The 17,090-nt window shown below is 40.8% G+C and overlaps 2 protein-coding genes across 7 annotated transcripts; one reads left to right on the top strand and one right to left on the bottom strand.

Moving 5' to 3' along the window:
• Positions 1-64: 64 nt before the first annotated feature.
• On the bottom strand, positions 65-15,735 carry LOC136677958 (cyclin-H-like). Of its 6 annotated transcripts, XM_066655680.1 has the most exons (10): positions 9,274-9,336; positions 6,837-6,999; positions 6,066-6,188; positions 5,408-5,481; positions 3,713-3,923; positions 2,994-3,157; positions 2,752-2,822; positions 2,525-2,633; positions 404-467; positions 65-301 (listed from the first exon to the last, which is right to left on the bottom strand). In XM_066655680.1, exons 2-10 carry the CDS (start codon positions 6,972-6,974, stop codon positions 269-271), a joined length of 987 nt encoding a protein of 328 aa, XP_066511777.1. In that variant the 5' UTR covers positions 6,975-6,999; positions 9,274-9,336; the 3' UTR covers positions 65-268. The 6 variants fall into 6 exon arrangements, with proteins under 6 accessions (XP_066511777.1, XP_066511773.1, XP_066511775.1 ...); XM_066655676.1 differs by lacking the exons at positions 65-301; positions 9,274-9,336 and adding an exon at positions 15,693-15,735 and having other exon boundaries at positions 329-467; XM_066655678.1 differs by lacking the exons at positions 65-301; positions 9,274-9,336 and adding an exon at positions 9,563-9,628 and having other exon boundaries at positions 329-467; positions 6,837-6,964.
• LOC136678811 (major centromere autoantigen B-like) lies at positions 10,800-15,118 on the top strand. Its single transcript, XM_066656952.1, has one exon. The coding sequence runs from the start codon at positions 10,809-10,811 to the stop codon at positions 11,577-11,579; it is 771 nt and encodes a 256-aa protein (XP_066513049.1). The 5' UTR covers positions 10,800-10,808; the 3' UTR covers positions 11,580-15,118.
• Positions 15,736-17,090: the final 1,355 nt, after the last annotated feature.

Genomic DNA, 17,090 nt, shown 5'->3' with positions numbered 1-17,090 from the left:
GAACAAATGTAAAGTAAAGCACTGTCATGAAAATAAGTACAAAACTTTTATTTTCAGTAAATAAACTTGCATGACAAGGGGGCAAATATTGTCTAGGTATTTACACAATACCAAAAAGAAAATATCACAAGGACTAAGTGGCAAAATCAAAAAGGAGCTGGCGTTACCCTTCACTTATTTCGACTAAGAAGCTTTGTAAATTTGTCTGAAACTCAGCAATGTGTCTTTGTAAAATGCAGCTGTTTTCTGGAAAGGATGAGAGATTTTGTCACAAAGGATCCAGGTCTTCATCAGTCCACTCCTACAGATGATACGCAGTAATTAGATATCACATAATGAAGACAGTGACAAATGAAGATGGTTTCATAGAAACCTGAAGGATGTCCAGAAGGTCAATATTTACCTCCTCTGTAACAAGGGTTTTTTTCACAACATGATCATCATCTTCATAGCCATGTTTTCTTTTTCTGGAGGACACAGAAATATTCATCACAAACATAGTAGCTTTAACATGCTGCTTTGGAGATCTTTTTCGGTAGAGACTGTAGCATCACCCATGTTTGAGCATGCAAGCTATCCTCCATGTGTAGTCTTAGCCTCCTGTCCATGTCTTTTGTAGTTTCATATTAGATTTAGTTAACAGCAAGTCAACTCATCACAACAAAAGGTAGGTATAAGTTATCATTGAGTCTTCATTTTTTAAAGCTGTACACATTAAATCACAATGCTACTGCAGAACCTGAATTCAAATATATGATCATTTATAAATCATGACTTTAAGACAGCAGCATGTAACTGTTTTAAACAAAGGACAATAATAATGATTTAATTAACTATTTATCTTAATTTACAAAGCTGTTTGAATAGCAAAATAATCTATCATTCAGTGTCTACAAGCAGACAGATGTATCTAATCACCAGCCAGAACATTGATGCCTAAATCTTTCTCCGTTTTACAGACCTGAATGTACCATTATGGCCACCACTATCCAGGTCCTCTGATGTGGACAGCCACTGTGTAGGAAGGACTCCCTCATCCAAACACGTAACAGAGCTACAGCTGTGGACCTGTGACTTTGCGGACCTCCAACTTTGGGACCATACTTCCAACCATCTATACTAGATTTAAATCAAGTCACATTTGTTCAAGTAATGACACAGGATATTGACGGTGGTCCTCGAAGAGGCAGGGTATAGTCTATCCTCAAACCTCAAGTATTGTCAGAGAGGGACCCTTCCTTTGCAAGTTGGTCCACTGGAACCATGACCACCTTTCTTTTTAAAGTCCAGTCACAAGCAGAGTCTTATCCTGTTAGTTTGAAAGACTAGTTGAAAGTCAAGGTGGATTTTAGGGATCATAGGGGACTACAGCTGCAGCTGCCTTTAGCACCCCCAGGGCACTATACGTCTGTGGTAACTGAGCGGTGTGCACTGAAGCCCTTTTCGGAATGGGCAAGAAATCATCAGGGACGCGAGAAGCACCTGAAGAACAAGCCTTAAGAAACCTACTACACTCAAATCTCACCATGCAAACTTTTCCTGCATTAGTCTGGAGACGTCAGCCTATAACGATAACAACGGATCCTATCCTTACTCTTCCTGAGCTGCTTTGCTTGATGAAGTGCTGCACCTTGGCTTTTTATCTATAAACCAGCATCTGTGTGATGTAAGAGGCGGATAAAATATTCAAAAGGACAGATAACAAGGTTCTATTCCTTTCTGTACTCCGTGCATGTGTTTACACTTGATAAACTACCCCCCAGGGTCCCGAGCCTAATCTCTGATTCTGAAACTCAATCTGGACCACTTCACGTCCTGTCAAACTGACACAGTGGTTTTGGGAATTGCCCTGGTAAACCCAAGAAGAAATGCAATACCGACTCTCTCAAAAAAACTCCTGCGCTCATTGAGAGTATGTAATCAACAGAATGGTGTGGCAGTGTGATTGATGTGAGCAGTTATACGAATCCTTTGATTTTACTTTGTGTAACACCTCTACATGCTTTCCCCAACATCATGCTGGTAGATTTTGTGAAGATAAAACATTTGTTCCCTGTTTACACAGCTTTGCCAATGAATCGAATCATTTTTGTATGTGATTAACCGTCCATGCACTCTTTAAAAATTAACTTTTGCTGAACTAGGCATGTACTGACCTCCACAAACTTGATATTTCACTGTATACCAAAATATATTCCTGTTTTGTAGCTGCAAGGCAATGACCTACATTCAACTTACTGTAGCTTAGCTGTGTTCAGTGATCTAAATGACCTGAGAAACAGCATGAGAGTGATGTAATGACTCCTGTGAATTTCTGAAAGCTCATGTATTTTTATTTTTCTATTTGATGAACCAAGTCACAACTTTTGCATCTTAGATACCAAGGCACCAAGCAACTGACCAGACGGAATAAAACTCTTTGTAATATATTCCTGGTGTGATTTCTTTGCCAAAGACTAAAATCAGCACCTCCCCACACCTGTAAATTACAACATCACAATGAAGCATTGTGGTTTCTACTTACAAGCTTGTGTTTGAGGCAAATTCAGCATGTATCCTCTCCAGTTTCTGTTTGCACATGTTCACTTCCTCCGCTCTGGGAAACTCGTATTCCTTCAAGAGTGTTGTTAGTCCTGAAAATGCAGAAAGATGACCCTTAGCGATTGCTTTGTGATTAGAGTTTGTGTCCACTGAGGTCAAAATAAAAATGAAAAACAATCAGTAATACACTTATGCAATACGTATACTCACGCCTCATTGTGTCATACATCTTTGAGAGGGTTTCTTTGTCATTCTTTATCCCTATGCATTCAGTAAGGTATCTGGATGGAGAAAAATAGCTTCTTTGAGACTTGTAAATGCTGACATGTAAAGCAGGAACATCCCGTCCCTGGCTAACTGAAAAACATTGCTTAAGAACTAAAGTCACCAAGAACACACAAGGTTTCCTTTAAATTAGTTACATTAAAAATGTTTAGCTTGAGTGAACCCACGTTTCCATGGTGAGGCCAGCGCGAGCCGCACTGTTAAGTACAGCTGTCAGGGCGATTTGTGAGGGTGAGAACATAAGCCCAGCATCTGTCATTGCTGCTCTGTTGAGAAAATCATCTGCATTCTTCCTCAGCATCTCCGGGTTCTCCAACAGTGGATACCTTGTCTAGAAAAAGCCACATCACTTCTAATAAAAAAAATATATAATCACAATATACAAGGTGAAGAACACCTCGTTAAAAAGTGAATAAATATTTCATGGGGTTGCACCAATGATTTGTGTCAATTATCTTTCTGAGCATAATCAAAATATCATTAGCTGCTGAAGAACACCAGCCAAATTCGTAAGCCACAGTAAATGGATTTTACACAGGTCACCATTTTATGATACTGCAATTGGCTCTGCTGAAGCATTGTAACTGTTCTATTGAGTGCTGTAGCAGCATTCAATTCATTTGCAATGAGCTGGAAAAAATGTGATTCTAAATAAATATTTCATTTATATCAGTAGCTCTTTGCACTAACATTCTTGTGGCTCTATGCATGTAGTCTTAAGCCTTCTCAGGTGAGCACAGGCTACATAATGCTTATTACCATCCTTGATTTCTGAAGAAAGTTGGATAAGCAGGTGTCCACAAACATATGGCCTTATGGGGAATTTTTGGACATTTCTACAGGAAAGAAAATTAACGTTGACACACACACACTCTGTCTGTTCTACCTTTAGGTCTATAAGGAAGCCCTCCATGGGTCGATAGGGGTTGTAAATCACCAGGTGGAAGTTGAGCTGCTGAATGAGGAGCAGCTCATACTCCAGAATCTGCTCCAGGGCTCTTTCTTGAGCTGCTGGATTCTCCTGAAGGTTCCCCACAAACTGAGTGCAGGAAACATTAAACTCATCCACCTTGCAGGACAGGTATGCACATGTCAGCCTAAAGAAAGAACAGTGGACCAGGTCAAAATACAAATATTACAATATAACCTCTTCAGCTGCAAAGAATGCCTGGCCCACTGCAACATGGTGACCCCATGTTACTCCACCCACCACCTGGCAGCGCCTATAGATTATTCACAATATTTATGCTCTCAGGTGGATTTTGGGAAAGAGAGGGATGTTGTTCAATTTGGAGGTAGCAGGACTCCTGTGTCCTGATTAATTAGGCTTTACTCCACCGACTGACTCTGCCAGAGGTCCAGTTTAAGGACACTGTTTGACTAAATTTATGTCACTAACACTATGTGCGTACTTTCCTTCAGCAAATGACCTCACCCAGAACAGGCTGGGACCCAGAAGAATTTGTGTCCTGGATATGTAGAGCAGTCGTGGAAAAAACTACCCAGTAGCAACGTAAAGCAGCTCAATCTTTTATTTTTTTTTATGTATAATTTTACATTGACAACATACTCATACATCATTTCAATCAGGTAGGGCGGCATCTAGTGCTCTCTCTGCCCAGTCAATTCAACAGCCCATTCAACCCATAGAAAACCGTGGTTCACGTGGGGTTTTGGGTCTGGAACCTACCCGGAATCATTGGGCACAAGGCAGGGTTTTGTAGTAAAACTGTTAAAATCTCAGGATGAATCTCTACCTCCCTTCTTCCTAGAAAGTGCACTACATAGGGCAAGAACATGTGAATTTAATTATCAAATACTTCACCAAATACCAATAAAAATCTTAAAATCATCTCTATGTGGAGGCTGAAACCATCTTTTCAAGACAGATGCAGTGCACTATATAGGGAAAACGGAGCTATATGAGACACACCCCGAAAACAGTCAAGTTCGATCATACAAGTGTCTTTTCCTTTTCTAATTCCTTAAACTTTAAAGACACATTTTGTATATCTAGTCTTCTGTCTGTATTTTAAACTAATTAAGGTTATTTTACATTTGTTGTAGAAATATGTCAGTGAGCACATTTTAAAAACAAAAGCGAACAAAAGGTAAAATTAACGACTAATACAGAACTAGCATGCTAGCCGGCTAATATTAGCCTTTAAAAGCAAGCTGGATAAATACACCTGTCTGCCATAATGTTAAAATTACCTCCTTGTTTCTAACATCCCTGTCCATTTTATTAGCACCATTTATACTCTATGTGAACTATGTAGTTTAACAGTTACAGACTGTAAAACACAATCATTTAAATGTTATTTAAATATCCTAAGTTATTGTAAAGCGCTTGTTTTTGTAATTATGACAGATTTATCTAAAAATAAAAGATTTGTATATGTACTTTTCATTTTAATCCATGTTGCAAATAAAAATGTCTGAATCTATGAAAGCAATAACAACAACAACAACAAACAGGGAACACTACAACTAAAAACTACTTTAACAGTTTTAAATGATCATCAACTGTTGTTATATTTCTAAGCAATCAAAATCCCATTGACATAATACATATACTTACATTATTGTCCTTGGGTGATACTCCATTAAAGAGTTGTTTAAATAAAATCTTCTGAAATACATACACGCTGTACCCTAAAACAGAAGAAAACACATTTTCATACAAATGAAATACATAATTATCCTACACCAAAGCAAAAAGTCTGACAATCATCAATGGGATATTATTCATTTATTCATTCATTCATTATCTGTAAGCGCTTATCCAGTTCAGGGTCGCGGTGGGTCCAGAGCCTACCTGGAATCATTGGGTGCAAGGCGGGAACACACCCTGAAGGGGGCACCAGTCCTTCACAGGGCAACACACACTCACACATTCACTCACACCTACAGACACTTTTGAGTCACCAATCCAACTACCAACGTGTGTGTCACGTGGACACAGGGAGAACACACCAACTCCTCACAGAAAGTCACCCGGAGCGGGAATCGAACCGACAACCTCCAGGTCCCTGGAGCTGTGTGACTGCGACACTAACCTGCTGCACCACCGTGCCGCCCCTCAATGGGATATTTCAAATAATAATAATAAAAAATACTAGGCTTTAAGGTTTAAACTTGTTCTACTTTTACATTTTATTACTCTGAATGCATGCACAATTCCATATTTTGTCATGATACAGATCTTCAGACTGTTTTAACTGAATCAGAATACTTACCACTACAGACTTGGGCATTGCAGGTTTAAATACTGAGCAGAAGTCCAACAGTCTCTTCTCATAGTATCTGAAAAGCACTTTCTCTTCAATAGGATCAAGATATATGGAATCGTGAATCCCTGGCTGTTAAGGAAAGAAGATATTTTAAACCCTAAATTATCTCAGCTAAGTCCCAGTACAGTGTTATTGCTGTTTATGTGCACAAAATTAGGAATGTATGGAAATCGCCAATATGCAATGATTTTTTTTTCTGCTTGTGTTCCAATTCTGATACCAATATCAATACACCAGCAATAACAAAACATATAAACTGAGACTAAATCCACCCGTCTACCACTGGACAGAACTGTAACAGTTAATTGTGTTGAGTTACAAAATAAAATAAAAGCAGACAGTTAAGTACTTTGAGAACAATATATACATCATTAAACATTGATTTGAAATATTAATTAAAAATACACATTTGTCCGATGCCAATATAATTTTAGTGAATATGTGCTGATACCAGCAAAATGATTTACTTCATCCCTTATAATTCATACAGGGACACAGACGTACAATGATACTTAATGATGCTTTCTTTCTCTTACATTTAATGCAAAAGCCTCACCTATGAAATCTTAATCATGACAAGACCCTTATTTTAGGCATACTATTTTGATGACACAGAGCAAACACAGTTTTATTACTATCTATTATATCTGTTATCTAGTACTGATCATAAAGTCAAAATTTTGATCAACCACTTTCCATACTCAGAAGTCATCTTACCTTTCTGAGACTGCGGGCTTTTGTGCGAAACTTTTGGTTAGCCTCCTGTCTCAGTGCTTCCAAGGCTGCCACATTTTCAAAAGTCCAGTATTTCTTCTGGGAGCTGTTATGATACATGGCTGGAGATGCTGTAGACATTGATAACCAGCCAGTATTAGGCACCCTTCAATGAGAATCAAGGTTTAAAAAAAAATCTCTGTTTTGCAAACTGCAGTGTTACAAGGGCAGTCTCAAAAACATGTCATTTTTATTATACATTTAACAATCGATTTTATCAAATTGTAATTTTTAAATAAGATCTATTAAAATTTGATAAAAAAAAAAAGACATCCCTTCATTATCTGTAAGCACTTATCCAGTTCAAGGTCGTGGTGGGTCCAGAGCCTACCTGGAATCATTGAGCGCAAGGCAGGAATACACCCTGGAGGGGGCGCCAGTCCTTCACAGGGCAAAATACACACACACACACACACACACACACACACATTCACTCACACCACACTCCTCACAGACAGTCATCCGGAGGACACCCACGTGGACACAGGGAGAACACACCACACTCCTCACAGACAGTCACCCGGAGAAAACCCACGTGGACACAGGGAGAACACACCACACTCCTCACAGACAGTCACCCGGAGGAAACCCACGCGGACACAGGGAGAACACACCAAACTCCTCACAGACAGTCACCCGGAGGAACCCACGCAGACACAGGGAGAACACACCACACTCCTCACAGACAGTCAGCCGGAGGAAACCCACGCAGACACAGGGAGAACACACCACACTCCTCACAGACAGTCAGCCGGAGGAAACCCGCGCGGACACGGGGAGAACACACCACACTCCTCACAGACAGTCACCCGGAGGAAACCCACGGAGACACAGGGAGAACACACCACACTCCTCACAGACAGTCAGCCGGAGGAAACCCACGCAGACACAGGGAGAACACACCACACTCCTCACAGACAGTCAGTCAGAGGAAACCCATGCAGACACAGGGAGAACACACCAAACTCCTCACAGACAGTCACCCGGAGGAAACCCACGCGGACACGGGGAGAACACACCACACTCCTCACAGACAGTCACCCGGAGGAAACCCACGTGGACACGGGGAGAACACACCACACTCCTCACAGACAGTCACCCAGAGCGGGAATCGAACCCACAACCTCCAGGTTCCTGGAGCTGTGTGACTGTGACACTACCTGCTGTGCCACCGTCCCTCCCCATAAAAAAGACAAAGCATTCAAAAAAAGATATTTCAGTTGCTTGTCTTTAGTGTGCTTGTGAATAAAACAAATGTAGGATGAAGCATCATTGAGCTAAGAACTGGGACACTTACAGAATCATGTGGTGATATTTACTTTTATTTTAGTTTTGTTTCCTCCCTGAGAGCAAGGAGACGGTGGACTACTGCTGACCCACTGAGGGCAAAGCTGGAGGTCCACTAGTGTTTTACACAGCATTTTCTGGGCGGACCGCTGCTGATTAAACAGAATTTTAGACAAAATGCCACATTTTAGCACTTTTCCATTCACAGTTTAATTTACATCTTTTTCCTTCATTAGATTCTATTTGTTATCTTTTATAAATAAGATTAGTAAATAATTTAAATCCAGCACAGTGTCAACATTTTTAGCATTTAATCACTTTATATCAGGCTTACACTCATTATTATATCTCTAATAGTTGTTGCTAATATTTGTATTAGTTTGTTTTCCAGAATAAAAGTCTCTGTGAATGTAGAATCTGTTTGAGGAGATTATAAATGAGTTATATCCTGTACAGGACAGTAATCTGAGTGGTCCGACGGTGGACCAGCAGTGGTCTACGGTCAGTGGTGTGCCAGCCTTTTTATGCCAGTGGACTGATATATGCTCACTGTCTGAGCTGTCCTACAGCTTTTTTTTTTCAACAGAAAAATCAACAGTCTGCTGCGATTAAAAGACTGAATTTAGTGTGATAATTTTGTGATTTTACCTCCTTTCATTTGACTTCTTTTAGTCATATGGTTTAAGTGATTTGGTGAAAATTCAGATTTGAAATATGGATAAAATCAACTGGATTCAGGCACCATGAATCTGCTATGGTTGGAGACCTTGGTGTAAACAAGTGATTTGCATGTTTAAGACACAGCGAATTATCTGATTGATTAAGCCATTCTTCCTTTGTTTACTGACTTATTATTTCATTCACATAAACTAGTATGTGTCACGTGTCAAATAAATGATTATAAGCAATAGTTTATCAAAATAACCTCTACTTCATGAGGGTCCATTCTACCTGAATGCAGTTCATCATGGACTTGATAATATCAGCACACTCAGACAACTAACTCTAGACGGAAATGCACTGTTTATCTGCTGCACGGCTCTAAGACACAATGTAAGACCCGGGATCACACAAAAAGGAACATAGATCTCACCTTAGTGTCCACACTGTGACTTCACTGCAACAATCAGCGAGCTCGTCACAGCCGAACACAATACCCCAATTTCAACACGGAGTTACAACTTCTTCATCGGCGGAGTGAATGACAGACACGGCTTTACTGCCGCCTAGCGCCCCTGTCCAGTCAGTGCAGTCTCAATTAGTCGCCAAACAAAATGTCTTTATTATTTCTACCCAAGTGTCCTCTGGTCATGTTTACAGGCAAGTGTGTGTGTGTGTGTGTTCGTATCGTTTTGGGGACCTCAATTAGTTTAAATACTCACATTGTAGGGAGGGGGCGGCACGGTGGCGCAGCAGGTAGTGTCACACAGCTTCAGGGACCTGGAGGTTGTGGGTTCAATTCCTGCTCCAGGTGACTGTCTGTGAGGAGTTGGTGTGTTCTCCCCGTGTCCACATGGGTTTCCTCCCACAGTCCAAAAACACACACGTTGGTAGGTTGTTTGGCGACTCAAAAGTGTGAGTGTGTGTTGCCCTGTGAAGGACTGGCGCCCCCTCCAGGGTGTATTCCTGCCTTGCACCCAATGATTCCAGGTAGGCTCTGGACCCACCGTGACTCTGAATTAGATAAGCACTTACAGATAATGAATGAACATTGTAGGGACTCTTTTTCCTTTTGGCACTGGTCCACTAGTTATATTAATGGATAATGTAAAGATTAGGGTGACCAGACGTCCTCTTTTACCCGGACATGTCCTCTTTTTTAGACTTAGAAAATGTCCGGACGGAATTTCACAAATGTCCGGGATTTTGTTTTTCTAGAGCTTACATAGAATTTAGAGAAACGTTTCGTTCACAAACTAGTCCCGCCCTCCCCTACTCCGATTGGTTCGCTTGAGTGAGAAGAGGGCGTGGTAAAGTAGCCTAAAATCTTCTGATTGGACGGTCTGACTGTAGAGCTACCGTTATTGGTCGATAACCTTCTCTGTAAACATTTAATTGGTCAGTCTGCACGTCAGTAGTCCTTGTTTACGTCAGGCAAAGCTCATGTACCTAGCCTCATCTCGAGCAGCTATGCCAAAACGTGAATGTAAGTTCTCGGATGAATTAAAAAAGAAATTCCCATGTTTTGTGTAGCTCTTTCACCCTAGTAAAGAGAAGTGTCCAGAACGAGTAGAGGCCTAGGTGATGTCCCCACATTGCCTAGGAAAACTATATGTGTGTGAGAAATATCTCAGCTTTAGATGTCTGTGCTAAATGCTGTTGACTGTGATACTGTAACTATACACTGCAAAAAGACGAATTCTTTGTGTGTGCAAACATATCTAACCAATAAAGCCTGGTTCTGAATTAATAAAAAAGGTAGAAAAAAGGCTTCATCCATTTTTTTTTTCAAAGACCAAAGACCAACGTTTATTCTTAAATATTGCAGATTAACAGTAATGGAAAATATTTAGAACGTAGTCCCTTGTTCAAAAAAAAAAAAAAAAAAAAAAAAAAAGTACATTGACGGGTTAACTGGACGCATGCGCACTGGCTTGACGTCGCCCGTCTGCTGTGTGTCAACAAAGTATGGCGGCACCGCGCAGGAAGTGGACCCTGGAGGACAAGCGCAGACTGCTGGAGATGTACGACCGGCTACCCAGAATGACCAAAATCAAAGCAGCTGACCGCCTAAACGTCACCCCGTCTTTGCTGTGTAAACTGCTGCGGAACAGGAGTCTGATAACCCGGGGCGACCTACAAGTCCACTACAATAAAACGCCGAGGCTCGAGGCAGCGCTGTGGCTGTGGATCGACGAGTGCAGCCGGCACGGCTCCCCGGCCTCGGACATTATGATCCACAGGAAGGCGATAGACCTGGCCGCGCGAATGGGGGTCACGCAGTTCAGGGCGAGTCCTACGTGGTACAGAGGTTTTAAGAGACGAGAAAGAGTGGTTAGGAAGAGGTACCACATCTACCCGGACCACACGGAGAGTTCAAAGCCATGTAACGTTATTGCGCCTGGACCTACCGCGACAAAAGTCCAGCACCGGCAGGCTGGAGGAGAGTGGCCAACCCTGGCGACACGGGCTGCAGTCTCATCAGCGCAAACTGAAGCGCCTCAAGTTAAACGTGAGCTCTCGGAGCCCACAGTGATCTCTGCTGAAATCCACGGATGCATGCAGACCATCATCGTGCCTTCGATCTACCAAATGAAAGAGGCTATGAAGACCTTAGCCACGGGATTGTTATACAGGGGTTTCAGTGACTTCAAACTCCTCCATCATTTTGAGAAGGAGGTGGCCGGTGTTGTGCAGAGATCCATGGCCCAGGAAAGTCAGGACAGTTTTGTCGCTTAATTAATGGGACCCCATTTGACAGCTTTGGCAATAGACCCTTTATGTAGCTTCAGTATGTGACTTGGATCAGCAATTCCTGAAAGATATGAAAGCACAGCTGGAGGACAGAGGTGTAACAATACACATTTTCAATCTCTATGGGATTTTAACCACTCTATTGCTAAATGTAAATACAATGCTTGTATTTAAGTCATGTTCAGGTCAAGTTTCTACGGTGCTGAAATATCACCCTCCATGCTTCACACCAGGTTTTCACTTCAAATCATCCCAGATATTCAATTAAATGTCATTGCTCCAAAAGTACAATGTCCACTGCTCCACACTAAAGTTTTGGATTTATATCCCTCTAACCTCCACTTGACTAACGACCTGATGACTAGTACTCCCCCTGGGGACGATCCACTCAATTTTTATAACCCCCAGCTTTGTAAAACATACCTCAAACAAATGTAATTGTTAGAGTTAATGACATGTTCTTTTCCAGATCAAATAGAGGAAGAAGTTATGAACCCACTCTGTTGATAAACAAAACAAAACCACGTTATTACGTTCTTGATCCCTGGGATTGAATATTTTGAGGCACGGATGTAAGTTTTTAGAAACATTGTTTTAACTCAAATAGATTCAGATTTGCTGCAACAGTGGATCACAAATCCATGCCATGTTTGTGAACCGTTATCAATTTCTAATGTAAATTTTCAGTTGAATTGAACGCCAGAGTATTTGCTTTTCTTATGTCTGAGTGAAGGCTGAAGACTGAAGAAGAGCTCTTAATAATCTTTGCTCTATGTCAGTTATATTTACACCCTGAGAAATGACTTATTCATCACCAAACCTTTGACTATCGATGCAATAAAAAAAAGGGTCCAAAATTTCCACGTACAGCTGTTGAGCTAATGATTGTGCTCTTTACCTGACCTTCAACCCAATATCATAAATGTGTGAGGAAATTCATTCCTTCATTGTCTGTAACCACTAATCCAGTTCAGGGTCGCGGTGGGTCCGGAGCCTACCCAGAATCATTGGACGCAAGGCAGGAACACACCCTGGAGGGGGCGCCAGTCCTTTACAGGGTGACACACACTCACACGTTCACACCTCTGGACACTTTTGAGTCACCAATCCACCTACCAACGTGTGTTTTGGACCATGGGAGGAAACCGGAGCACCCGGAGGAAACTCACCAAACTTCTCACAGACAGTCACCTGGAGCAGGGCACTGTGGGGAAATTTGCATTTTCTATTCATAATTAGAAGAGCACCAGACGAAAGTTCCTCCCCTTGGCCGCTGATTAATTATTCATGGTTCATTCAATCATTCACGCTCCTTGGCTGCTTCCCTTTATTCCACTGAAACCATTAGACTTTGACTTTTCTAAATGCAAGCCCCATTTAATTCAGCTGTTTCCTAACAGTACTATCACAGCCTGTTTTTACCCATGTCAGTAGTGCCTGCGTGTTTTTTATCTGTTTGGCCATTTAGCGTACATCTACATCACCAGTAAATATACACCAATCAATGACACTGATTATGACAGTCTCCTTGTTTCTCCACTGACTACACAGGGGCATTTGTAGTGTTAGAGTTATAGACGCTCGTATAAGTCAGTTGCTCTGCATACTTTGTTTTTCTCGTTTCACACTGTCCTTCAGTGATCTGGACCACCACAGAGCAGATTTGTTTGCTGGATCATTCTAAGAGCTGCAGTGATATTTACATGATGATGGTGTGGAAGTGTGTTTTGTGCTGGTATGAGTGGATCAGACACAGCAGTGCTGCTGGAGTTTTTAAACACTGCGTCCACTCACTGTCCACTCTGTTAGAAGCACTTACCTTTGTCATCCATCTTGTAGATGTAAAGTCAGAGACAGTAGTGCATCTGTTGTACAGTTGTGTTGGTCGTCCTCTAGTTCCTTATCAGTGGACACTGAATATGCTTTTGTTGGCTGGATATTTTTGGTGTTTGGACTATTCTCAGTCCAGCAGTAACAATGAAAGCTTTAAAAACTCTAGCAGCACTGCTGTGTCTGATCCACTGCTCTGTGGTGGCCCTGACCATTGAAGAATAGAGTGAAAGGGGGCTAACAAAGTATGCAGAGCAACAGTCAGGCTGCATTGTGTAATGGCAGAACTACAAAAAGCTCCTGTATGGTCGGTGGAGTGAGTGTATAAACTAGAAAGGCTAGAATGACCTTATTTGCTTAAAGCATTAACTACTTTTGGAACCAGGTATGTTCCTGCTGGCTCGTTCACTCATGAAATATTGAATACAGGTCTCATGAAGACAAATCTGTGTCAAAGTCAAAGTAATCACAGAAACATTCTACTTTCTCAGCAGTACACAGCTACAATGCAGTGATTTAAGACGTTTAGACTAAAGCTGAAATGTTATGGGTTTTTTTGTTGGTTTCTGCAAATGTTGATACAAAAATGATTTACAAAACATGTGGCTACATTTCACATAAAACAATTACTTGCAAAGTAATTAATGTGTATATATTTCTGTAGGATTAAAAATGCTGAAGAAATCCTGGTAATATCTAAACTTTATGATTCTGATTTAAACTGCTGGCAGCAGCTAATATTTCTCTTCAAGCCGATGTCTGCTGACACAGATGTTTCCAATGCCATTGTGCATTTCTTGATGGTTTTCACTCTCAGTTCGAAACCACACAATAGTAAAATTCAGTGCATGTAAGGAACATTCGGTTTGACTTGTCGTAATCAAGACGTAATTGTCTTTTCGTGGCAGTCTACCAACTTCTTTTCAAACATTAGCCCTCTTGGTAATTTCCAGTGAATTGTTGACTCCATCTTACTGACTTTTTAGCTGTGGCTTTCTATCACACCTGGCCAGACCTTGTTTAAACACTTGCTGGTTCTGAAATGCGTTCATGTGTGAAAGGGGCACCTGACCTATGAGCAATAATTATCTTAATGTTTTTCAGAGGCATCATTTTAATTATTAAGTGTTGTCCACTAAAATAGAAATGGGATACTGAGGGAAGTATGTTACAGTTTTAGATTTGTTGCTCCTTATTTTTATTTGTTCAGAAGTGTGTATTTAAGGATATCATCACACACAACGTTATTGTTCAGTGACACAGTTTTGGTGCATTTTTCTTCTGACAGAAACCAGCCTGGATGGTGACTCAGTCGTTACAGTTCTTTTTCCTTTAAAAGGTTCTTTGAGTGTGAACTACACAGTTATTATTTAACTATATTAAATTTTTGCGTTTTTGGTCTGAAATGAAAAACAGCAACCAATAACATGTAGGTCAGTGTGAAATACGTCATTTGTACGGTGTTTACATAATTGCCTTTGTCAAATGGCCGCACGAGGCCGCTATTGCCCACATTTCCAGCGTTGTCCCTCATTTTTATCAAGAAGGAAATTTTCACAAACATCTTTTTACATGTTCTTCTTAGACCCTTTTTCAAACACGTGAATTTAATATTTCCTTTGATATATTTTTGTTGTGTTTTTGTGCGACGTTTACAAGATATACCTGTAGTTTAAATAAACATTTGAACCTGGGAACCTTTGTTGCATGTATTGGATTTTTTTGTACCTCACAGTGTACCATGGTGTGAACAAGACATCATACTGTTACAGATTATAATACAATTTTGATGTAACTGCGTTAGATTTTTTGTTTGACGTTAAGATCTGTATAAAAATTCAATATGATATTTTTCATATCCGGTGTGTTTTGAAGGTTTGACATTATGTTCAGAGCTCACAGGAGGACATTTGTTGTGTAATAGCACAATATTTGTAGTGCCCCTCTCTTACTCCTATAAGGAGTACATCATAGAAGCTCATGTTGCAGTAATGATTAATCCAAACCACGTTGTGTGTTTTGTATGAAAGCTTTTATCAAATATCACTAGCTGGTAAAACTGCTATCAGTCTTCCACAGGAGCAAATGGCTGTAGCTTCCCTCTCTCTAATAAGATGAGCTGCAAATAAATGGATAAATAAACAATATGTGCACCACATCTTTGCCGTAATACATTGTTGTTTTCAACTAACAAACTTGATTTCTAAAGATTAAAACACTTAAAACTGTTATTTTTAGTAAAAAACAGAAAAAAGAAAAAGCCTCTACCTGCTTGGCAGCCAGTGTTGTCTGTATCTGCAACAAGGCAGAATTACCAACCCCCATTTCAGAAGCTGTGTGTAGCCTGATTTGCATAAACATGAGTAATTTATGAATAATAAATGCCCCTGTATTCAGCGTGATCCATTAATTTGCATATCACCATGCCACTACAGTTATTTTTTCCGTGTGCTGTGCTATCATGAAGCACTAAGAAGCTGCATTAAAACAGAATCAAAAGAAATGCAGGAAAAGGTGAGTATTTAATATCTCTTTTCTTTCTGTGTTCTTGTGTCTGTTTTCCCCCTTCTCTCGCTGTCAGAGAGCCGTGTGCCATTTGAACATATTGTGACCGTTTTAATTGTCGAACCAATATGGGTCCGACTAGCTGCTGGGGTGTGTGTGCGTGTGTGTGTGTGTGTGTGCATGTTGAGGGGCTTGTCAGGATGTACAATACCTAGCATGCATATGTGCTCTCCATTGCATAAACATGAACTTCTGCTGCATTATTGATGAGATAGCGGCTCGCCTATATAGATAGCCAAGAAGGTGCCCAGACAGACAGAGTGATGGCTTTGGTTTATTCTTTTGCTTGTGTCTTGCCCAAAGATTCTTCAAAGATTTTGTCAGATGTGTGTGGTTTTTTTCTGCATCTCAGCGCTTGAACTAGCTGTCTGCATCTCACTGTGTTAAGAGGGTGCATGTAGAACCCTGATGAGTGACTTCTCCGTGTGTTTGGACAGAGCGATTGTTGATGGATGGCGTTTACCTCATTCCACCTTATGTGGTCGCTCCCTTCTGAATCGGCGTGAGGTCATTTGCATGATCTATTTGTCATGCGGCAGCAGGTTCTCTGGTGTCAGCAAAGCCTTTAGTCCGCCGCTGTGCATCCGTAGGATTTGTAGATTTTATGTAATAGAGGCTATTTCCTGAGCTGTCGTCGGATGCAGATTGGGTCCAGTAGGGTCTTGGTTGCTTTGTGTTATTGAGAAGTGAGAAGGCGACTGGCTCATTCGATCAGGAGACGTTTTTTTTTTTTTTTTTTGCAATCAAATGGTGTTGATGGTTCTGTTAGACTGTTGATGGTTGGTGGTATCAAGCTGGCCAACTGATGGAACGGATCATGCCTGGCATCCTGATCCCATCCTTTTTCTTTGTTGATGTTTAAACCTCATTTCATTTGTATTCTCATGCCATGGCACAGAGCCCTGTTATTTGAAGTATCCCATATTGGTGCAGCCTGTTGTGTTATTACTCTTTAAATATCAATGTAACAGCTCTTTGACAAATGCAGTGGTTATATGTGGAACAATGACAACTTAAAATGTCATTTGAAGGCACGAATGGTTCTGTGCATGGGATGATTGTTCTTTTCTGTGATATATATGCTTCTTAAAAGGACCTCCT

This window comes from Hoplias malabaricus, chromosome Y (assembly GCF_029633855.1).
Source record: "Hoplias malabaricus isolate fHopMal1 chromosome Y, fHopMal1.hap1, whole genome shotgun sequence".
Classification (NCBI taxonomy): domain Eukaryota; kingdom Metazoa; phylum Chordata; class Actinopteri; order Characiformes; family Erythrinidae; genus Hoplias; species Hoplias malabaricus.
This window is presented reverse-complemented; position numbering and strand designations above follow the sequence as displayed.